At 36.9% G+C, this 16719-nt stretch overlaps 2 protein-coding genes across 3 annotated transcripts in view; one reads left to right on the top strand and one right to left on the bottom strand.

Annotated features, from left to right (window-relative positions):
* Positions 1–16719, bottom strand: part of RASGEF1A (RasGEF domain family member 1A) — a 167007-nt gene that overhangs the window by 43592 nt on the left and 106696 nt on the right. The window contains exon 2 of one of the 2 annotated variants that reach the window (XM_061450030.1): positions 9487–9601. The exons of the other annotated variant lie outside the window; for it this stretch is intronic. Coding sequence (XP_061306014.1) covers positions 9487–9528 — 42 coding nt within the window. The 5' untranslated portion in view covers positions 9529–9601. The remainder of the gene's footprint in view (positions 1–9486; positions 9602–16719) is intronic. 2 annotated transcript variants of the gene reach the window in all.
* PRXL2A (peroxiredoxin like 2A) overlaps positions 2007–16719 on the top strand; it is a 408735-nt gene continuing 394022 nt past the window's right edge. Inside the window, exon 1 of the mRNA XM_061450118.1 lies at positions 2007–2016. The gene's annotated coding sequence lies outside the window, so the exon portion shown is untranslated. The remainder of the gene's footprint in view (positions 2017–16719) is intronic.

Below are 16719 nucleotides of genomic sequence, written 5' to 3'. Positions count from 1 at the left end.
GTAAGGACACTGTTGCTAAACTTGTGGCGAAATATGAGCTTGCTGTCATCAGAACAAGCTTTACCCGGCCACCAGCAAGGGGGAGAGCCTGGTAAGGGCACCTCTTCCTGGAGCACTGTTTTTATGCTGATTTGCATCCATGCATGTGTGTACTCTGCATTTAACCTTCATTTTTATGGATTTTCCTGTATTCTTTAACAAGTCAGTAGCGTGCTAGAATCTGTTCCCTAAAAATTAAGGTCAATCATCAAATGTCTGAGGATTGTTTCTTGATTTGAATGGTGAGAAAGTATGAAGTACTTAGGCTGAACTCTTCAACCCCCTAAGTTTCTGAGATGTTATCTTTTGCTCAACCATAACTGAAGCTCTAAATCCCTCTTTACTCAATCCATTGACAAGTTTCCTTCAGCACAAAAAAATTCTTTAAGAGAGGAGCTGTTAGCAGAGTGTACAGCTTTCACAGTGCAGTTCTGAGTCACAATATTGGAAAGCACTAAGCAGATGTAATGCCCATCAGTTTGTTGTTATTAATTACATGAGAGGACTCCTTCATGCAGATTCTCCCTTTCTTTCATGTTCTTAGACAGCCTGACTTCTTTATTTACTTTTCCTTGCTGAAATTTTGATCAAAATGGGAAGATGCTGCCTTTATAGAGAGACCTATCTAAATTAAGAGATTATTATTTATCTCTTTGGAATACACAAATCAAATTTAATGTTCTCATTCAATGACTCTTGTCTTCTGGATAGCACCAGTCTACAGGGAAAGCTATTGCACCTCAATACCTGAACCATTAATCACGCTGACTAGTTTCGCGAGAAGCAAAGCTTTAGTTGCTTACAGTCCATTCTCTGAACTTCAGCTGTTTACTGTGCATCCTCACTTCTTCCTTAAGACACCTTAGAAATGTAAAATGTAAGGGATACCAGTTCCTTCTCTCATTTAAATATGCAAACACTGTTTTCAGAGCACTTTTTCTGTGGCAAAAGTAAGGTCCAAAGTTGTGGGAGAAGGTAATATATGTAATGTGTCCAAACTAGATTCTGGCTATAATTGGGAAGTATTCAGTACTGCTGTCTCTTTTGCGGTTCTGAAACACGTATGGATGCCCATAGTTCAAGTCAGAGAAACCTGGAAATTGCTGTAATTTGCCCATAGTCTTTGCATCTCCCAGTGTCCGGGGCACACTGCAGAGATAACTGGGGTCTAGTCGTACCCCACCTCAGGGTAGCAAAATATTCACCTGTTGCTTTGTTGTCCTAACTTGCCCATCTTACTTCTCTACAGGTAGTACAGGCTTATGCTTCTAATTTCAAATCATTATCAAAGCTAGTGATAGATGTTATTCAGCTTTACCTCTCAGGCATCATCAGCATATGAGATACGTAATGTTATCCTTTATGTCTTATGGCTATTTTAGTATATTCTTGAAAATTGAGAGTGTGTATTACTGAGAGACTTACAGTACCAGTTTTAGGATACAGTTAATCTGTGCTGTAAGACAATCTATTACTTGCATTAAAAAAAAGAAAAAAAGGAAAAAAGTAGTAATTTTCTTTTCCAATATTGCTTGGTGGCAAAAACTGTAATAGGATGCCTGTCACTGATGATAAACATGCCCAGTCCCTGAAAGCAAATGAAGCTTCGGCCAGACTATTCTTAGCCTATATTTTCCTAACTTCTTGCCCTTTGGTGGCTAAATTGATTTGGTATTGCCTTTGCAGATTATTTCATTTTAAGATCTGTTTCTCATTTTAAAAACAGAATTAAAACTTATATCAGAAAATCAGACTTATTTTCAATCAGTTATTTTTCACTGTCAGTTTCCTAACCTATTTACTTCCTCCAGGGACTTAAATATATGAACTTCTAAATACAGAGATAGGCAGTTTTTCTTATATTTCTTTCCTTTTTAAGTTTTTTTTTTTTTTTTTTGGCTGAAGCCCTGGAGATTTGGAGGTTTTAAGCTTCTTTCATTCTCCAAAATGTCAGCAATTTCAAACAAGTGGGTTCTTGTACACTTCTTTTTACATGCTCTATAGTACTTTTCAAGCTTGACTTGCAAGCTCTTTCTCTCCAGGTGACAAGGGAGTATGGGCAGGGTACATGTTTATACCTTAGACTCTCTGACTGAAACAGTCACCAGGGAGAGGAAAACACCCCAGCACAAGCAAGCTGTGCATAGTCCAAAAGTATGACATTGATTTTTGCAGCTCCATCCTCTTTTTGTGGCCTCCTGAAGTTTGCAAAGTAACAAAATTCAGGATGTCTTAGTTTTCTGTTCTTGTAGTGGAAAGAGAAATTAGAAACCATCAAGCAAAACTGGCTATGTCAAGTCTATTTCTTTTGCAGTCTGCAGTCTACACAGTACAATAACTTACAGCCTTCAGCTAATGCTACTTCTTTCTACACTACAAACTGCTAGGTGACAGAGCTGAAGATTGTAAAGGCTTGTGAATGCAAGTCTAGCTCACCTAGGCCAGAAGATGATGGGGGATGAAGGGAAGCAGGGAATAAGAATAAATTCTGGTCCTGATATCCAAACCCAGAGGTGGTAATGAAGGGGCCAACAATTGACAGGAGAGGAATGTACTTTAGAATGCTGCAGAAGAAAGCTGGGCCACATGACTGAGTTAGTATGGAGAAGGGGAACAAGGCAGAGAGCAGGTACATGCTTGGGGGAACAGTAGGAGACACAGATGAGCTCGGAAAGTAATAGTGTAAGGAGCGAATGCAGAAAAGAGGATGAAGAGATAGGAATGAAAAAGTGGACAAGGCCAGGTATGGTCTACAGTAATCTTTGACCTTAAAGCATTACAGTAAATTAAAAGCTGTCAGAAGTTTTTTTTCACAGATGCATACTCCATATGACTTTCTTAGAAGAAGGAAAGACATTTCCCATGCCAATATGAATAAAGAGTTACAAGACAAATGTCCTCTGAGATCTGTGTGTTCTGTTCAGGGCAAAAATAAATGGCTGTGTTTAAAACAAAAATATCTCTGTGTAGCAAAAATATTTACATTGGTTTTAATCGTATATTATGATATTGAGGAAAGGCTACTTTTTTCTTTCAGTCTGTGCTCAGGATTTTCTTATTTTCTAAAGTGTGCAGCTGTTGTACTGCATTTTTTTTTAATGGAGTGAGCAAGGGCATAATTATAACAGAATTAGAGATTATTGTTTAATAACTTAGGGAAAGATTTTCTAAATGTTCTTCTTATGGAGACAACCTGTACCCTTCCAAGGAAAAATCTTCCAGTTGTGGCTGAACTCCTCCTCCCCTCCCCCCCCCCAAATTTTCAGCACTTAATGCATAAAAAAATCAAGTCACTGTTCCCACACAGTCCTAAGATGTTTGGTTCTTTAACATTCTCGAGGTACAAACCATAGTTTTTGGATATAAAAGCTGTTACTGAATCCGAATTGAAGTCTGCACAGTGGTAACCCCCAGGAGAGATTCTGCAAAGCTTGAAGATACATTGTTTGAATTTTTTGGAGCTTGGACTAATCTTTATGGCTATAGATAGATGAACCTTTTTCAATTTAACTATCCTAGAACATATTTAAGGCAAGTTTAATTAAACTAATCCATAATTAATTATTGTTCTTTCCTTACTCCCCCTTCATTATTAAAGTCTTTTTCTATGGAACATTAATTACCCTGTCAAATATTTCAGTAATATACAAAAAGTTTCTATTTTTAAAAAAGCTAGGGTTATATTAAGAGAAACTCTTTTTTTTTCTGTGTGAAAAAGAAGCATGACCAGTTTAAGAATGGTATGAGAGGATTTCTTGGACTTAATTTTGAACAAAGTTTAGCAGTTGTGAAAAGGATCAAAGTAGCAACCTGGATCTTGTGTTTTCATAGGTGCATATAGGTAATAACAGTTTATGTAGAAGAAAATATCAGATTTTTTTTCCCCCCTCTTGATACATTTTTTCTATTCCGATGAACATAAAATGAATAAGGGATCTAGATGCAATGCTCTGTTATGCTAAACAGGAATGAAATACACAATTCTTGTTCTGTTTCATGTTGTTTTATCCTTTGAAGCATACAAGAAGCAAATTTGGAAGGTCGTGTTTCTTGTGAGCATGTAGTTCCCAGGCTATCATAGTGTGTATCATCTTGTCTTGAGTGGTGTTACTGATTGTGACAGATGTACTACAATTTCTCTACTGCAAATAAGAACGTTTATTTTTCTTATAAGATGTTAATTGCTTAGCTGTCATATTTTGCAAAGCTGTGTGAAGATAAGGAGGGGGAGGGAACACTAGCAAGAAAGAAAAAATCAAACCATAGTTTTGGTGCTGTCAGAGGAGTAGGTGTTATATGTGGGAGGTAGGTAAAGGTGTAGGGAAAAGGAGTGACGTTTACTGAACTTATTGCTCAGGCTCCTTGTAGTTCAGATGTGCCTACTGATGGTATTTGTAAAATAGCCCATGTGTGAAAGAGGGAAAAAAATGACTTTATACTTAAAAAGGAAAAAAAACTACCAAACCTCTAGCCTCCATCCTGTCTAAATCAAAAAATACATTTTGCAATTCACAGTAGTCCTTTGTGCCTTCAGAACTGCCAAATCTGTCATATACAAAGGCTACATCAATGAAGGGCATGTATTATATTAGAAGTGTTTAATGCCAGTAAGTAAAGCTTATTGAAATTGCAAGAACAGGTGCAGGGGTCTTTAGCTATTGACTGCTACAATTAGATGAATGCCATATGGCTCAGTTGCATAGTTCTCTGAATTAAAGTATTATCAGCTATCCTGCATGTGTGTAATATCTAAAAATAGACATGCTGAAGAAGCCAATTGATATAAAGCTCCACAGAGAGCAAATCTAACTGCTCTTTATTTACTCCTTAAATTTTTGGTGGGTGAAATGAACTAGGCAGCACATTGACCATGTTGTTATGTAATCCAATGAAAGAAATAAAAATATTTGATGTGCTATTTTAGTGCTGTTGAACACCCAAAGGCTGTGTGAAAATCTACTGTGAAGAAGATGATGTAATATTTAGTTGTCAAGTTTGGGATTAATGGATTAGAATGCATAGTTAGTAAAAATCACCGCTTGTCACATCTGTGCTAGTCCCATGAGCTATAACCATCTTGAACATCTCTATTGTTCCAGTCATTTTCGATTCTGTTTCCTACTCTGTAGAATTTCCCAGGAGATGTGATGGGTCAGTAGGAGGCCAAAGGAGGACTTCCGACCTAATCTAATCAATATTGTGACAAACATGATGAAAGAAGCTATGTCATCTTGGGATCCCAGTACATTTTATCAGCTCTTCTCCTAATGGTATGTGACAGCAAGGTTGATATGTATCACTTTAGGACAGGAGAATAGCTGTGCAAGGACTTCTGCAAGGATAGCTGTGTGACAGAATGTAATCTACCTCCATGAGCATCACAGCTAAAAGTCAAAACTTTACATGCCAGACATCAAATACTTCTTTTAATAACCTTCATTTTCAAATGAACTGTTTATGCATTTATTAAATTTTCAGCTCCTCTAACATGTCATATATATTAAAAGAGAAGGTAACTTTTTCTGTTTCAGTGGGAAAGTTATGAAATTGGTTTCACAAATTAGAAGGCAGTAGTCAGTGGCTTTATAAGTATTCGAAGTAAAGCACTTTCACTTCAGTTCTCTGTAGTGTTTAATATTTCATTTTGAATGGCCCCTTTTTGCAATCATGTACAGCTAGATCACTTGTTCCACCAGTACATGACATATCTCTGAGACTACAGTCAATGACACTTAATTCTTTTGTCCTGTGTTTTCTTCCTTAGTGCTTCTTTATCCTAAATTTAGCTGCTAACTTGGTAGTCTTTACTGATGCATTCTGGTGCACAAACTCAAATTTTTGCGCCATTCTAGTTTTGAGGTGGCAGCTTTGCTAATGATTATTTTTATGATAACCTCATTTTCTGTGTTCAGGATTCTATATATCATTATTGGATTTGACAGTTTCTGTCCTGAATCCTAAATATTGTAGTTTCTCTGCCCAACTTGTCTGTCTTTATAGTTTCTGTGTGCTTAAGTGTTATCTGTGTACTGTGATGCTACCTATTCTGACTCTGCTAGGTTATTCTCAAAGCATTTCATCTCAGGATGAATAGTAAATACTGTCAAAATATTCTTATGCATAGAAATCCTTTGAACATGTAGACTATCATTTGGATATCTGGAAACTCGCAGGTACTACTGCCTAAACTATCAATATTGTTCAAGGAGCTGTCATATCTTATTCCTTTTCCATGGGGAGATGACCTTTAAAGTCTCTTGTGAGAATTTACCAGTTTATTACCTACACATAACATTTTGACATGAAAAATTATATTGCTCATTCTTTAAGAGCAAGCTGGTTTTAAATCTCATTTTCAATTACTGAAGTTTTCTATATGAGGATTTCTATAAATTGCCTTGACATGTAAATAGTGGTGCAAAGCTGCCTTATACTTTTTACTAATCCTGCAATTACATCCCATAGAGCCTTTTTATTTTCCTTAGTATGAAACTAAACCCTCCTCTCACTTACTCCTTTACATAACCAATGCATTAAAATTATGGACATGACAGCTAAATCCAGCTTTTAGATCCCAGGCATAGTAGCTATATGCTATTGCTGCTCAGTGTTTCTTTCTAATAAGCTGTAAGCAGTGTAATATCTTATTAGTTAATTTGAAAATCGTTTCTCAAGGGATTGCACGGCTTATGTGCATCAGGTCCCTACCAATCCACTTAAAGCTTAAATTCATCAGACTAAGAAACTCAGTGTAGGATTGGATTTAATTTGCTGCAGCAGAAGCATTCATTCGCCTGTAAAGTACCAGGATACCAGTTTTGATCCAGCAGGAGTTACACTGAAAACACTCCTGAACCGCATTTTCTGAAGATGGTAAATCCCATGGGTCTGAAAATAAGAACTCGCACTTCCTAATTATTTTTATTTGTAATATACAAAAACCTGCTATTTTTTTGACGTTACTGAAAATACTTTATGTTGCATAAGCTAGCAGAAGACCTGTTTTATTGTAATTCAAATGGCCTCTTACTCTTGGAATTTCAGTGTTGTTATTGCTTTCAGTTTGTTTAATTGGTTAACTTGGAAAAAAAGGGACTGAGAAGGAAATCTTTGAGACAAAATGCTTATCTTTGACTGCCTTTGAAACTTCATTATTGATGTCCTGAGGACTAAAACCTGAGTTTAGGATGCGCTGACCCCAAAAACCAAATTCAAGCATCTCTGGAAAGCTAACTTTAATTTGTGTTTAGGTTTTCTCAGTGTACTGTATCACTTTAAACATGCCTGTGCAATACTGAAACCATCTCACTTCATTTAAGTTGATGTTTCTGTCTTTTCTGGTTTTCCACTCGAGGAGAAAAAAAAAAAAAAGAAAAATCAGGTACCATAATAATGTGAAATGTCAACCTCTTTTTCTATTTTTCCACTACAGCACTGTATAAAGCCATCACCACATAATCTTCCTTATGGATGATATCAATTAGTTACATATGATTAGGTACGACACAGTACACACAAGAACCAGTGAGTTTATATTACCATTTTAAATGTGCTTTCTCTGTAACATAGTACTGAATGACTTTGACTAAATCATGTACAGCTAGATGTCTCTCAGTGGTTGAACTCTGCCATCACTGCAGTAGCAATACTTAGCATAGAGATGCTCTCACTGTAGTTTGCTCTGAGGTGTACAGGCTTCCTAAATCACCAGGAGCACATGGAAATATATAGTATAGAGCACAGCATTGTATAAAACTTACCGATGTCTTAAGGACCATGTAGTCTCACAGCTGGGACACCTGGCACACTGGAGTCTGTCCTTGCTTTGTGCTGCCACGGCAGCAAACAGCTGCTTCAGCTCTTCTCTTTCGCATCTGCGTGCAGGCAAAGCGTGCTGGGGACTGTGGTGAGCCCTGTGTTTTCCATTACAGTTATACCCCAGAAAAACTGAAAGTACTACCGAAAAGTAGCACATGAGAGGAAATTCAAGTCTCAGCTTTCCACTGCGTAGGTGTCATGTGCTGGGCTACTGGGTAGTGACTGGGAACTTCCACTCCTTTCCTTCTTGAGCTGTAGTGAAACCAAGGCTGTTTTGCTGTTTCCTCTACTTATAGAGTTATGGGAATTGACATGCTAGTTAAGATGAGTGTACAGATGTTGCATAGAAAAGCAAGTAGGTTTTGGGCAGGTATTTCTGACTGGCTGCTTTCTTACACCATTGCTGCTAAAATTTCTCTAAAGTTCTGTGGGATTTTTGGTATGATTTTAAAGTGCCATCTCTGAAATGTCTTAATTTAGTTATCTTTTGGGGGAAAAACATAAAATCCTACAAAGCTACCTATAAGCTTTTTATAATGTTTTCCATGGAAATCTGACAGTTAGGAACCGGCACTCTAGAATTAAAGTTTTTGTTTTCTTTTTCCATTTTTTTTTTTTAATCAGTTTTCACGTGACCATTCTTTGTACTTAATTCTTGGTGGAAACCTGAATCAATTTCCCCAATAGTATTATATTCTTATATCACTGATAAATAAAATAATAAGAAAGAAGGAATTATCTCTATTCCATATATATCTACAGTGAAAAATTATTTCAAGCAGAGGCAAATCAGGAATTTTCTATGTAGGTAATATTAGTTTGTAGTTAACAAAGACAGCATGTCAGTGGTGAGGTGTTTTTTCTTTTATATTGATTTTTGTATAAAGGTATATAAATTTAAGTAAAGATGTAAAAAAGGAAACTAGGGAAACTGGATAATTGGCAAAGGAAATAATCAATAAAGCACAAAGTTGATTGCAAAAGACGTTGACAAGCCATTATGAAATGGAGCTAGCATTTCCATAGAGAAAACGTGGAGAAATAGTTTCAAAAGGAAAGGTAACAGGATAGGAACATGATTATATGCTAATAGAATATATTCTATGTAACTAGAGGTTAGTGGAATATATTTAATTACAACTCTGGGGCACGGTATCTGAAATGAACAATAGTAATGGATAAGAAGGATTTGACTTTTACAAGGAATGTGTTTAGATGAAATTTGAGAAGTGGATGGTGCAGAAGTGGATGACTCTGGAGCATGTAGTTAGTCCCTTAATCAGAGATGTGTCTGAAGTGATGGAAGGAAAGGGTGGTGGGTGGTGTGCGTGTGGAGGCAGTTAAAGGGTTTTGAAAGTAAATATCCACAATATTGAATTTTACAATAAACTTGCCATTGTGCAGTGCCTTTGCCTGCATTTCCTAGTGGACAGTTGGGCTTCAGATAGTTCCAAGATTCTCTGTTTCTGCACCTGCTTTAGAGTATTCTAATGTCTGAAATAATTCTTATTCAAGTCTAAGGCTGCCCAGTGTGACTTCTGAACAATATAGACCTCTAAGTATAAATTATCCTACACCAGTGCTTTCAAATAAAAAAAGAAGTATTATATAAAGTAAAATAATACTTACTTTGCATTTCTTTACAGCAGCATTGCACAGTGGTTCTGCCATCCAGCCTTTCCCAGGGGGTGGAATTCCAGCTATTTCACTCTATGGTTTTTGTTATATGTCTTGCCTCCTTCCCCTTAAAATGAGGTGCAATGGATTACTATTCAGAGCACACTGCTATTTTCCACTGAAAATGCATTGTAGGATCAGAATAAAATTTGATATGCATAGTTTTAGGGAAGGGAGGGTCATAAGAAGGAAGAAGTAGCGCAAATTATTATATTACAAACAAGGGGGAAAAGTAGAATCTTAAATACTTGGTGACAAAAAGGGAAATAGGAGAAGAAATGAAAGAGTTAAACACCCACCCTAGCCCCCCAGTGACAGCAGTTTTGCAATAGTCATAAAGAAGCAATATCTATTAAAATACCAATAACATTCACATTGCTGAATTGACTGGTTATTAATTGCATGCTGAAAACCGTTTAACAAAAGCTCTGAAATTTAGGATTTTATTCCTTGGTGTATTTATGGTGATAGAAGAATAATAAATCTTTCTTTCTTCTTGAGATGTACTATGGCAGCATAAGGGAAAGTGATAATACGATCATTTGAATCAGAATAATGAATAAATCATTTGTTATATATGTTTAATATCTACTAAGCTGTCTTAAATATGACATAAAAATAAAAAATATAGAGAAACTGGTGCCCATTCTGTTGATATCTAAAATAAAATGGACTGAAGAGAATCCATGTTTGAGCTGTTTCAAGACACGTAGTTCTGATAAACATAGAGACAATTCACTACACACCAACTTTAAAACAGACGCTGTTACATTTTTAGTAGAACTTGGTTTTCTTTTTTCTTTTTTTATTTTTTTTTCTTTTCTGCAGGAAATTGGCTGTTGCTGCGTTACTAAGCTGAACTTTTGAGTTGTGATTAGTACCACTGAGTTGGGTGTAGGTGTTTGTAGTTTTAAGGCTTCTGGTTTTGCCTTCATTTTTCTCCCTGAATATGAAATAGAGCTGTGAGTGTGCTGGCTGGCACCAGCCACACAGGTCTGTTGCAGCTGAAGCTCTTTTCTCAGTGATGGCACTAATCTGAGTTGTTCTTCTCTGAGCAGGTATTTCTTAGCACTGGGACCTCTACCTTTTTCAATTTTGAATTACTTACTGGAATTAAATACGGGGGGAGCTTGAGAGACAAGTGGAATACGCACACAAAACTAATTTCCCTTGAAAATCAGACTAAAAATTAACGCATTTGCACAAAGAATGGTATGTGGCTACATTTATAAATATTTTATAATATTTTACATCAAGTACGTTGTCAGTTTTGAGAATGATATTGACTTCACGGCCATAAGGAATTAAGGACTAAATCTTCATATACTTGTGCCTTCAAGACTGAATTTTCCAAAATGATTCAATGTCATCAATGAATTTTGTTTTCAGTTAGTGCTTGATCAATCTTTTGGTTTACATCAACTTTTTAAAAACTTCTATTACTCCTATGGTCTCAATCTAATGGGTTATTTTAGATCAAAGCAACCGTTTTCAAAGCAAAATCTGATTCCTATGATTTTCATTATACAAACAGAAGGAAATATAGGAAGTAAGGAAGAAACATGAAAAACATATTTTTAAGTTGGTTGTACATTGTTCTTTTATTTTCATATGGCACAATGTTTTTCTGTGTTGATAAAAAAATGCTGCTTCACTTCCATGCTAACAGATGTGGATTTTGCTTGAAACTGAAGTGTAAATGTTTGTAAGTTTTTCTTTGTTTGGGGTTATTTTTGTTCTGTTATGCTTGTTATGCTGTTCTGGTTTGTTTTTTTCAATCAATAAATATGGAGAGCTTCTCCAATGACTTGGAGAATGATGATGACTTCCTTATAAATAATTCAAAGACCTTCTGGCAGGCCTTTCAAGGCCTGCTGCAGATGCCATCAGAACATGACACAGTAGGAGAATACAATTGTATTTAGATTGTGTTATTAGTAAACATGGGTACTGGGAAGGCAGATACGTTTATGCAGCTTCCTTGTAAATATTTCTTTTTTCAATAAAGTGTAAAGTGCTCTAATGTCAAAGGTACTGACTTTCCATTGTAGGATATCTCCTTTTGCTGTCTACTGTGAAGGAGACAAATAAGTCTAAAGCAAGACATACATCATCTTGCCTGAGAATCAGAGAAAGCCTCTTAATGCCATAGCCTAAATGTGATGTATGTGCAGTTACCAGGCAAAGTTTTTCTTGACCTTCAGCATTAGAAAGGTGTGACCTTACATAGTTACTGCATTATGAGTTAGGCATATGCATGGATGCAATCAACACTTACTCTGACTTTTATTATTCTGTTTCTTGGAACCGCATAGCACACTTGAAAAGACTGGATGGGCCCAGCTTTGGAGGAAAGTAGGTGGGCCCATATGGGGTTAAACTGGGCTGTGCCTTCAAAAAGCTGCAGGCAGGCAGCTTCCTTTTTTTAGAGAGCAGCTTCCTGCTAGCACTGATACTGCAATGTATATACCACTGCGTATATAAATTGGAAACCCCCATCCCCCTCAAAATTGTACGTAGTGGAACTTACAGCAAGTGTAAAAACATGATGGTATGTTTATTTTTGAAGAAGTGGGAAACTACTGTGGGAGTAAAAAATTCTCGTGGGTTTTTTTTCCCCATCCACCCAATAACTTGTGTACAGTGGTTTAGAGGAAAAGACAAGAAAAGCTAATAAAATCCCAAAGAAATCACTGAATTCTGTGGGATGTTTTTGCAGAAGTTGGTATTAGAGAATACAGAAGTGATGTCTCATCTGCTGGATCTTCCTTGTTGAGATATAATGATAATATTAAAATTATACCACAAATAATTTTTTTTAAATGTGTAAGTGCTATTTAGGTCTTATGTGTGTCTTATGTGGGTGGATTGTAATTAATATTTCTGATTGTTAACACAGACATAGTCTTCTTTTGCCATTGTAAGTCACTGACTTTGGAAGGCAACACTTTTTTCCCTCCATTTTTGATATGTGAAGTATTTTTGATGTCATGGAGTAGTCATAGAAAATATTGCTGAGACCTTTTCAGTTGGTTGCTCTTGGGGCTACTTGCTGTGTTTTGGTCGTGGGCCACAGATGAGTAACCTCAGTGGTGCCAGCACTGTGGTGCTGGTGAAGAAGTTAGACTTTATCTGTCACCCTGCTTCATCTGCGGTATTTCCAAGACACTGGAGACTGCTGCAGTGACTGTTATGGGACCCTCCAGCAGAGCCATGTGTAGTGACTCCTTTGAGAAAATATTTTACTGCATTTTTCTTGCTCTTTGCCAGAAGGGAGAAGATGGTAGTCATGAGAGAGGAAATTCCAAGAACTGTGATCTGAGATGAGTAGCAACTTGGCCTGGAAAAGGTGTTTCATAACCCATTATTCTACTGCCAGTTTGGGAAGGGATTTGCAAGGATTGCAAGAGCTAATCATTTTTTGATGCTGAAAATTTCATTTTGAATATAAGCTTGGAATAGTTATGATAAAAGTGAAAAAGAACAGTCATGATTTCTCAGTGTGCAGGAATTCTTACATTTTTATTTGCAATCATTTATCAAGTAGTGAAGATTTTGAGGAAATAGCTATTTGAACTATTTCTCATATACTGTGAATAAAACTGTGCTCCCTTTCGGTTTATTTAAAGTAGGAAAGAGGAAGCACTCTAAAAAAAGACACAGGATATCATTGCATGATGTCTGATTTGTGGCTTTCTGAAGATTGACTTTGATTGCCCAATGCAACTTGTTTAAGAGAGTGTTAGTAAGAAAGAGAAACTTTTGCTTGAAATCAGCTGCTGTATTTGAAAGAAAGCTTCTTCTTTTTTCTGATGATCATGACAACAGGATGGTAACTAGGTTTGATTATGTTTGTCAGTTAAGCTTTGAAAATACAGTAAACCTAGAAATGTATCGGGAAAATGCATAGATTACGACTAATACTCTCCTAAGTTCTTCCTTTAAAATGGAGAGAAATTTTACTTTAGCTGTCCCTGGTACACTTCTCATAGATTAATGGCTGGTGAAGGAACTGAAAATTCGTAATTCTTTACAGGTCTCCCAGAGCACATCTTCGTTGTGCAGTAGGGAATCATGCAGATACCCCAGGCTGTGCCACTTTGAGTGGCTGCCTGTATTGCAGTGCAGATCAATGCTGTCAGAAGCACACATTTGCATATGGAAGTAGTACAGCAGCACTAGCCCAATAGTATGCCAAAGCTTTACACCAGAGTGTGAGACTTGGGTCTGTAGAACTGATATCAACATCTAGGTTCTTAAAACATTGACACAACATAGTGCACAAAACTCACTTCAGCAGTTACTTTATATACCTGTAAGAAGATGGAGTCATCCTACTTCTTTTGATGGCACTTTGGAAAGTGATCCTGGGATGTTAGTATTTTAACCTCAGGCTTTATCTGTAGTTCTCATTTCATACAAAAAGCTGACAGACTCCCAACCCTTGTTCCCCCCTGTGATGCCAGTTCAATCACATACTCAATTTTTAAAAAGCATGGAGAGACACAAGCCAAAATAAAATGTTTTCTTCCAGACTGGTTTCACTGTGAGGTCTCTTCTTTTGTTTTTAAGCAAAGACAATGTGGATTAAGTGATTCTTCTAGCTTTTTCTGCAGTTTATTGAAGACATTCTTGTCATACTGATGTAGATGATATTAAATGGCTTTATTACAGTGAGACCACTTCTAAGAAGTACATCCTGTAAAATAAAAATGTGGACCTTAAGCCACAGCCTGCATGATCCCATCTCTGCCAGGTCCCATCAAGCATGAGCCAAGCACGGCCATGTTACAAATAATAACTAGACAGATGTTATTTGTGGAGAGCTTTCAGGGTGCCAATAAATCTTTTGGCCACCTGAGCAGGGAATAGCTTTGTGCTATTGATGGCAGAGTTTTGCCCATATTGGCAATGCTACTAAGATTACAATCCCCTGTTCTCCAAGTGTTATAATAGATCATAGCAGAATGATGATCCTTTACAAAGAAATGTGCAAATAATCCTAGAACATAGAGTAAGGCTTGCATGCTGACTATAAATTGGATTAAAACAATGTAATCTTGGGAGTGTCTGAAGATACAAGTGGGGAGCAAGTCCCTTTTCTAATTCTGCTGTAGATTCCTTTGTGAACTGTGTGTTAGCTCCCTTGTCTCTGGTTTGGTATTCACATGGCTGTATTGGCATTTACTCTTCTTATTTTTCTGAAGCATTCTTGGGAAGTTGAGGATGGAATATATATTTTTCCATGTCTTAATTCGAGTTTTATTTCCATCCATGTCCTTATGAACACTTATTTCAGTGCTTAAAATTGGAAATGGACAGCTAATTGGCAAGGCTGTACTATGCCTTATTGTGTCGTTGTGTAGAACTCTTTATGGTGCTAAATACAGGCTTAAATTACTTGTACTAAGTTTGTTTCTTTTTTTGTTTGAAAGCATTTCTATTTGCAATTCAGAAGGGGAACTTCTGGATGCAGAAATGCTGTACACTTTTCAGGAAATGGAGTATTTACTGGGGATTTCCTTTGTGAAGATGTTTGCTTGGCATGGGCTCAATGTTTGCAAGTTTCGTGCCAAATTTCCAGTGTCCTATCTCCATTACTGGATCCTATTTCCATTTCTGATCATCTTTCTTAGCACAAGTATTTATAGTGGGATCACACTGAAACACTGATTTTCTCTAAACCCAAGTGTCACCACTCGTGAATCAATTTATATTTACATTAATGATGAGCCACCCTTTGTCTCTTAATAAACACTCTCCAGTTGAAAAGTTGTGTTAAAATGTAAGGGGTTGTTTGTTTTGTCTTACTGTGTTTTGCTTTATTTCTCTTCAGATGGTTCTCTATATACTGAATGTTCAGTGAAAGCAATCAGTGTATAAGCTGATGCTTTCAGCTATTATCTGAAATATTATTGCTGCAGTCTTATGATTTCTGATGTTCCCTAGTGCATGTCCAAGAATAAAATGAGGATCCTCTGAAGAGCATGAGGTCTCAGGCGGTCGCTACATGTGACCAAAGCAGAAGCTGTGGAAAAAGCAATTATCCATAATTCTGAAAGGAAAAACTCAGCAGCTCAACTGAAAAAATGCAGCCTGGAAAACACCAAACAATTTCTCATGTAAATCTTCAGCATTTTTCTTGTTTACAGGCAACTGCAAACTCTTTGATCTTAAAATGGTTTGTACAGTCACAATATGAGAATTTTTATAAAAAGTGTTTGGAGATGATAATGCGGAAGAAGGTGAAGAGGTCTGAGATGCAGGTTTTTTTCCAAGAAAAATGTCAATATGAAAGAGGGTGCCAGAATATGTCTGGAAAGAAGGGGGGCTGGTGTTGCAGCCAGGATGTGTTGGTGTTGAAGTGAAAAGCAAGTGAAGAAAAGCTTGGACTTTTCAGATATTTTGTAGCCATGAAAAGACGGACACGTATTAAGAGCTTGAAATTCTCTGCTAATAAAATATAGTTATTATGGTAATGAAGGCTTACAAAATAAACATCGACACTTAAGGATCTGGGCTGAGGGCCAGCAGACAGTGAACTCTGCTTCTAGCCTGAATCATGATGTTGTTGTTTCTCTGTGTGACACGTTGTTTTCCTGGTAGATGCAAAAGGCCGCTCTATGGAAGATAGACTTGAATGAATAAATAAAGCTTGCTGTGACAAATGAGACCACAGGAAAAAAAAAAAAAGCCACAATTTGGTCATTATTCAGCAGAAAATGCACCTGGAAAAACTCAGCTGGCAGGTTCTTATCTTATGGCTGTGTGCTATAGACAGGAGAGAAAGCATGACTCGTCAGGATAAGGGGTATAAGAGAATATAAGGCCCTTGCTTCAAAGTTCTAAGGGATTCATTTTGTTGGTTGTATCCTTCCTTTTTTGAACATTTGCTTGAGCATATGTTGCATGCGTCTACTTTCGCATTCCTTTGTCACATAATTCTGGTAAAACCATCCCTTTCATCTTATAGTTTATTGTTAATTCCATTAAAATCATTACGTCAGCTGAAAATGAGGCTCAGTGCCATACAAGGCGATGTATAGAAATAGATCATGTCAGTCATGTCCCATGCTCTTGCCTGCCACAAACCTGCAGTTTGATTCTGACTTAGCCACTGGGAATATGTCTGCATGTAGGGGCACAGGGAATTTTGTTCTCTGTCAGCGGTCTGGCTTTGTAATT

The sequence above is a fragment of the Pezoporus flaviventris genome, unplaced genomic scaffold (genome assembly GCF_033815535.1).
Source record: "Pezoporus flaviventris isolate CSIRO_AGI_PZ_B2104156 unplaced genomic scaffold, CSIRO_AGI_Pfla_v1 ptg000001l, whole genome shotgun sequence".
Lineage (NCBI taxonomy): Eukaryota > Metazoa > Chordata > Aves > Psittaciformes > Psittacidae > Pezoporus > Pezoporus flaviventris.
This window is presented reverse-complemented; position numbering and strand designations above follow the sequence as displayed.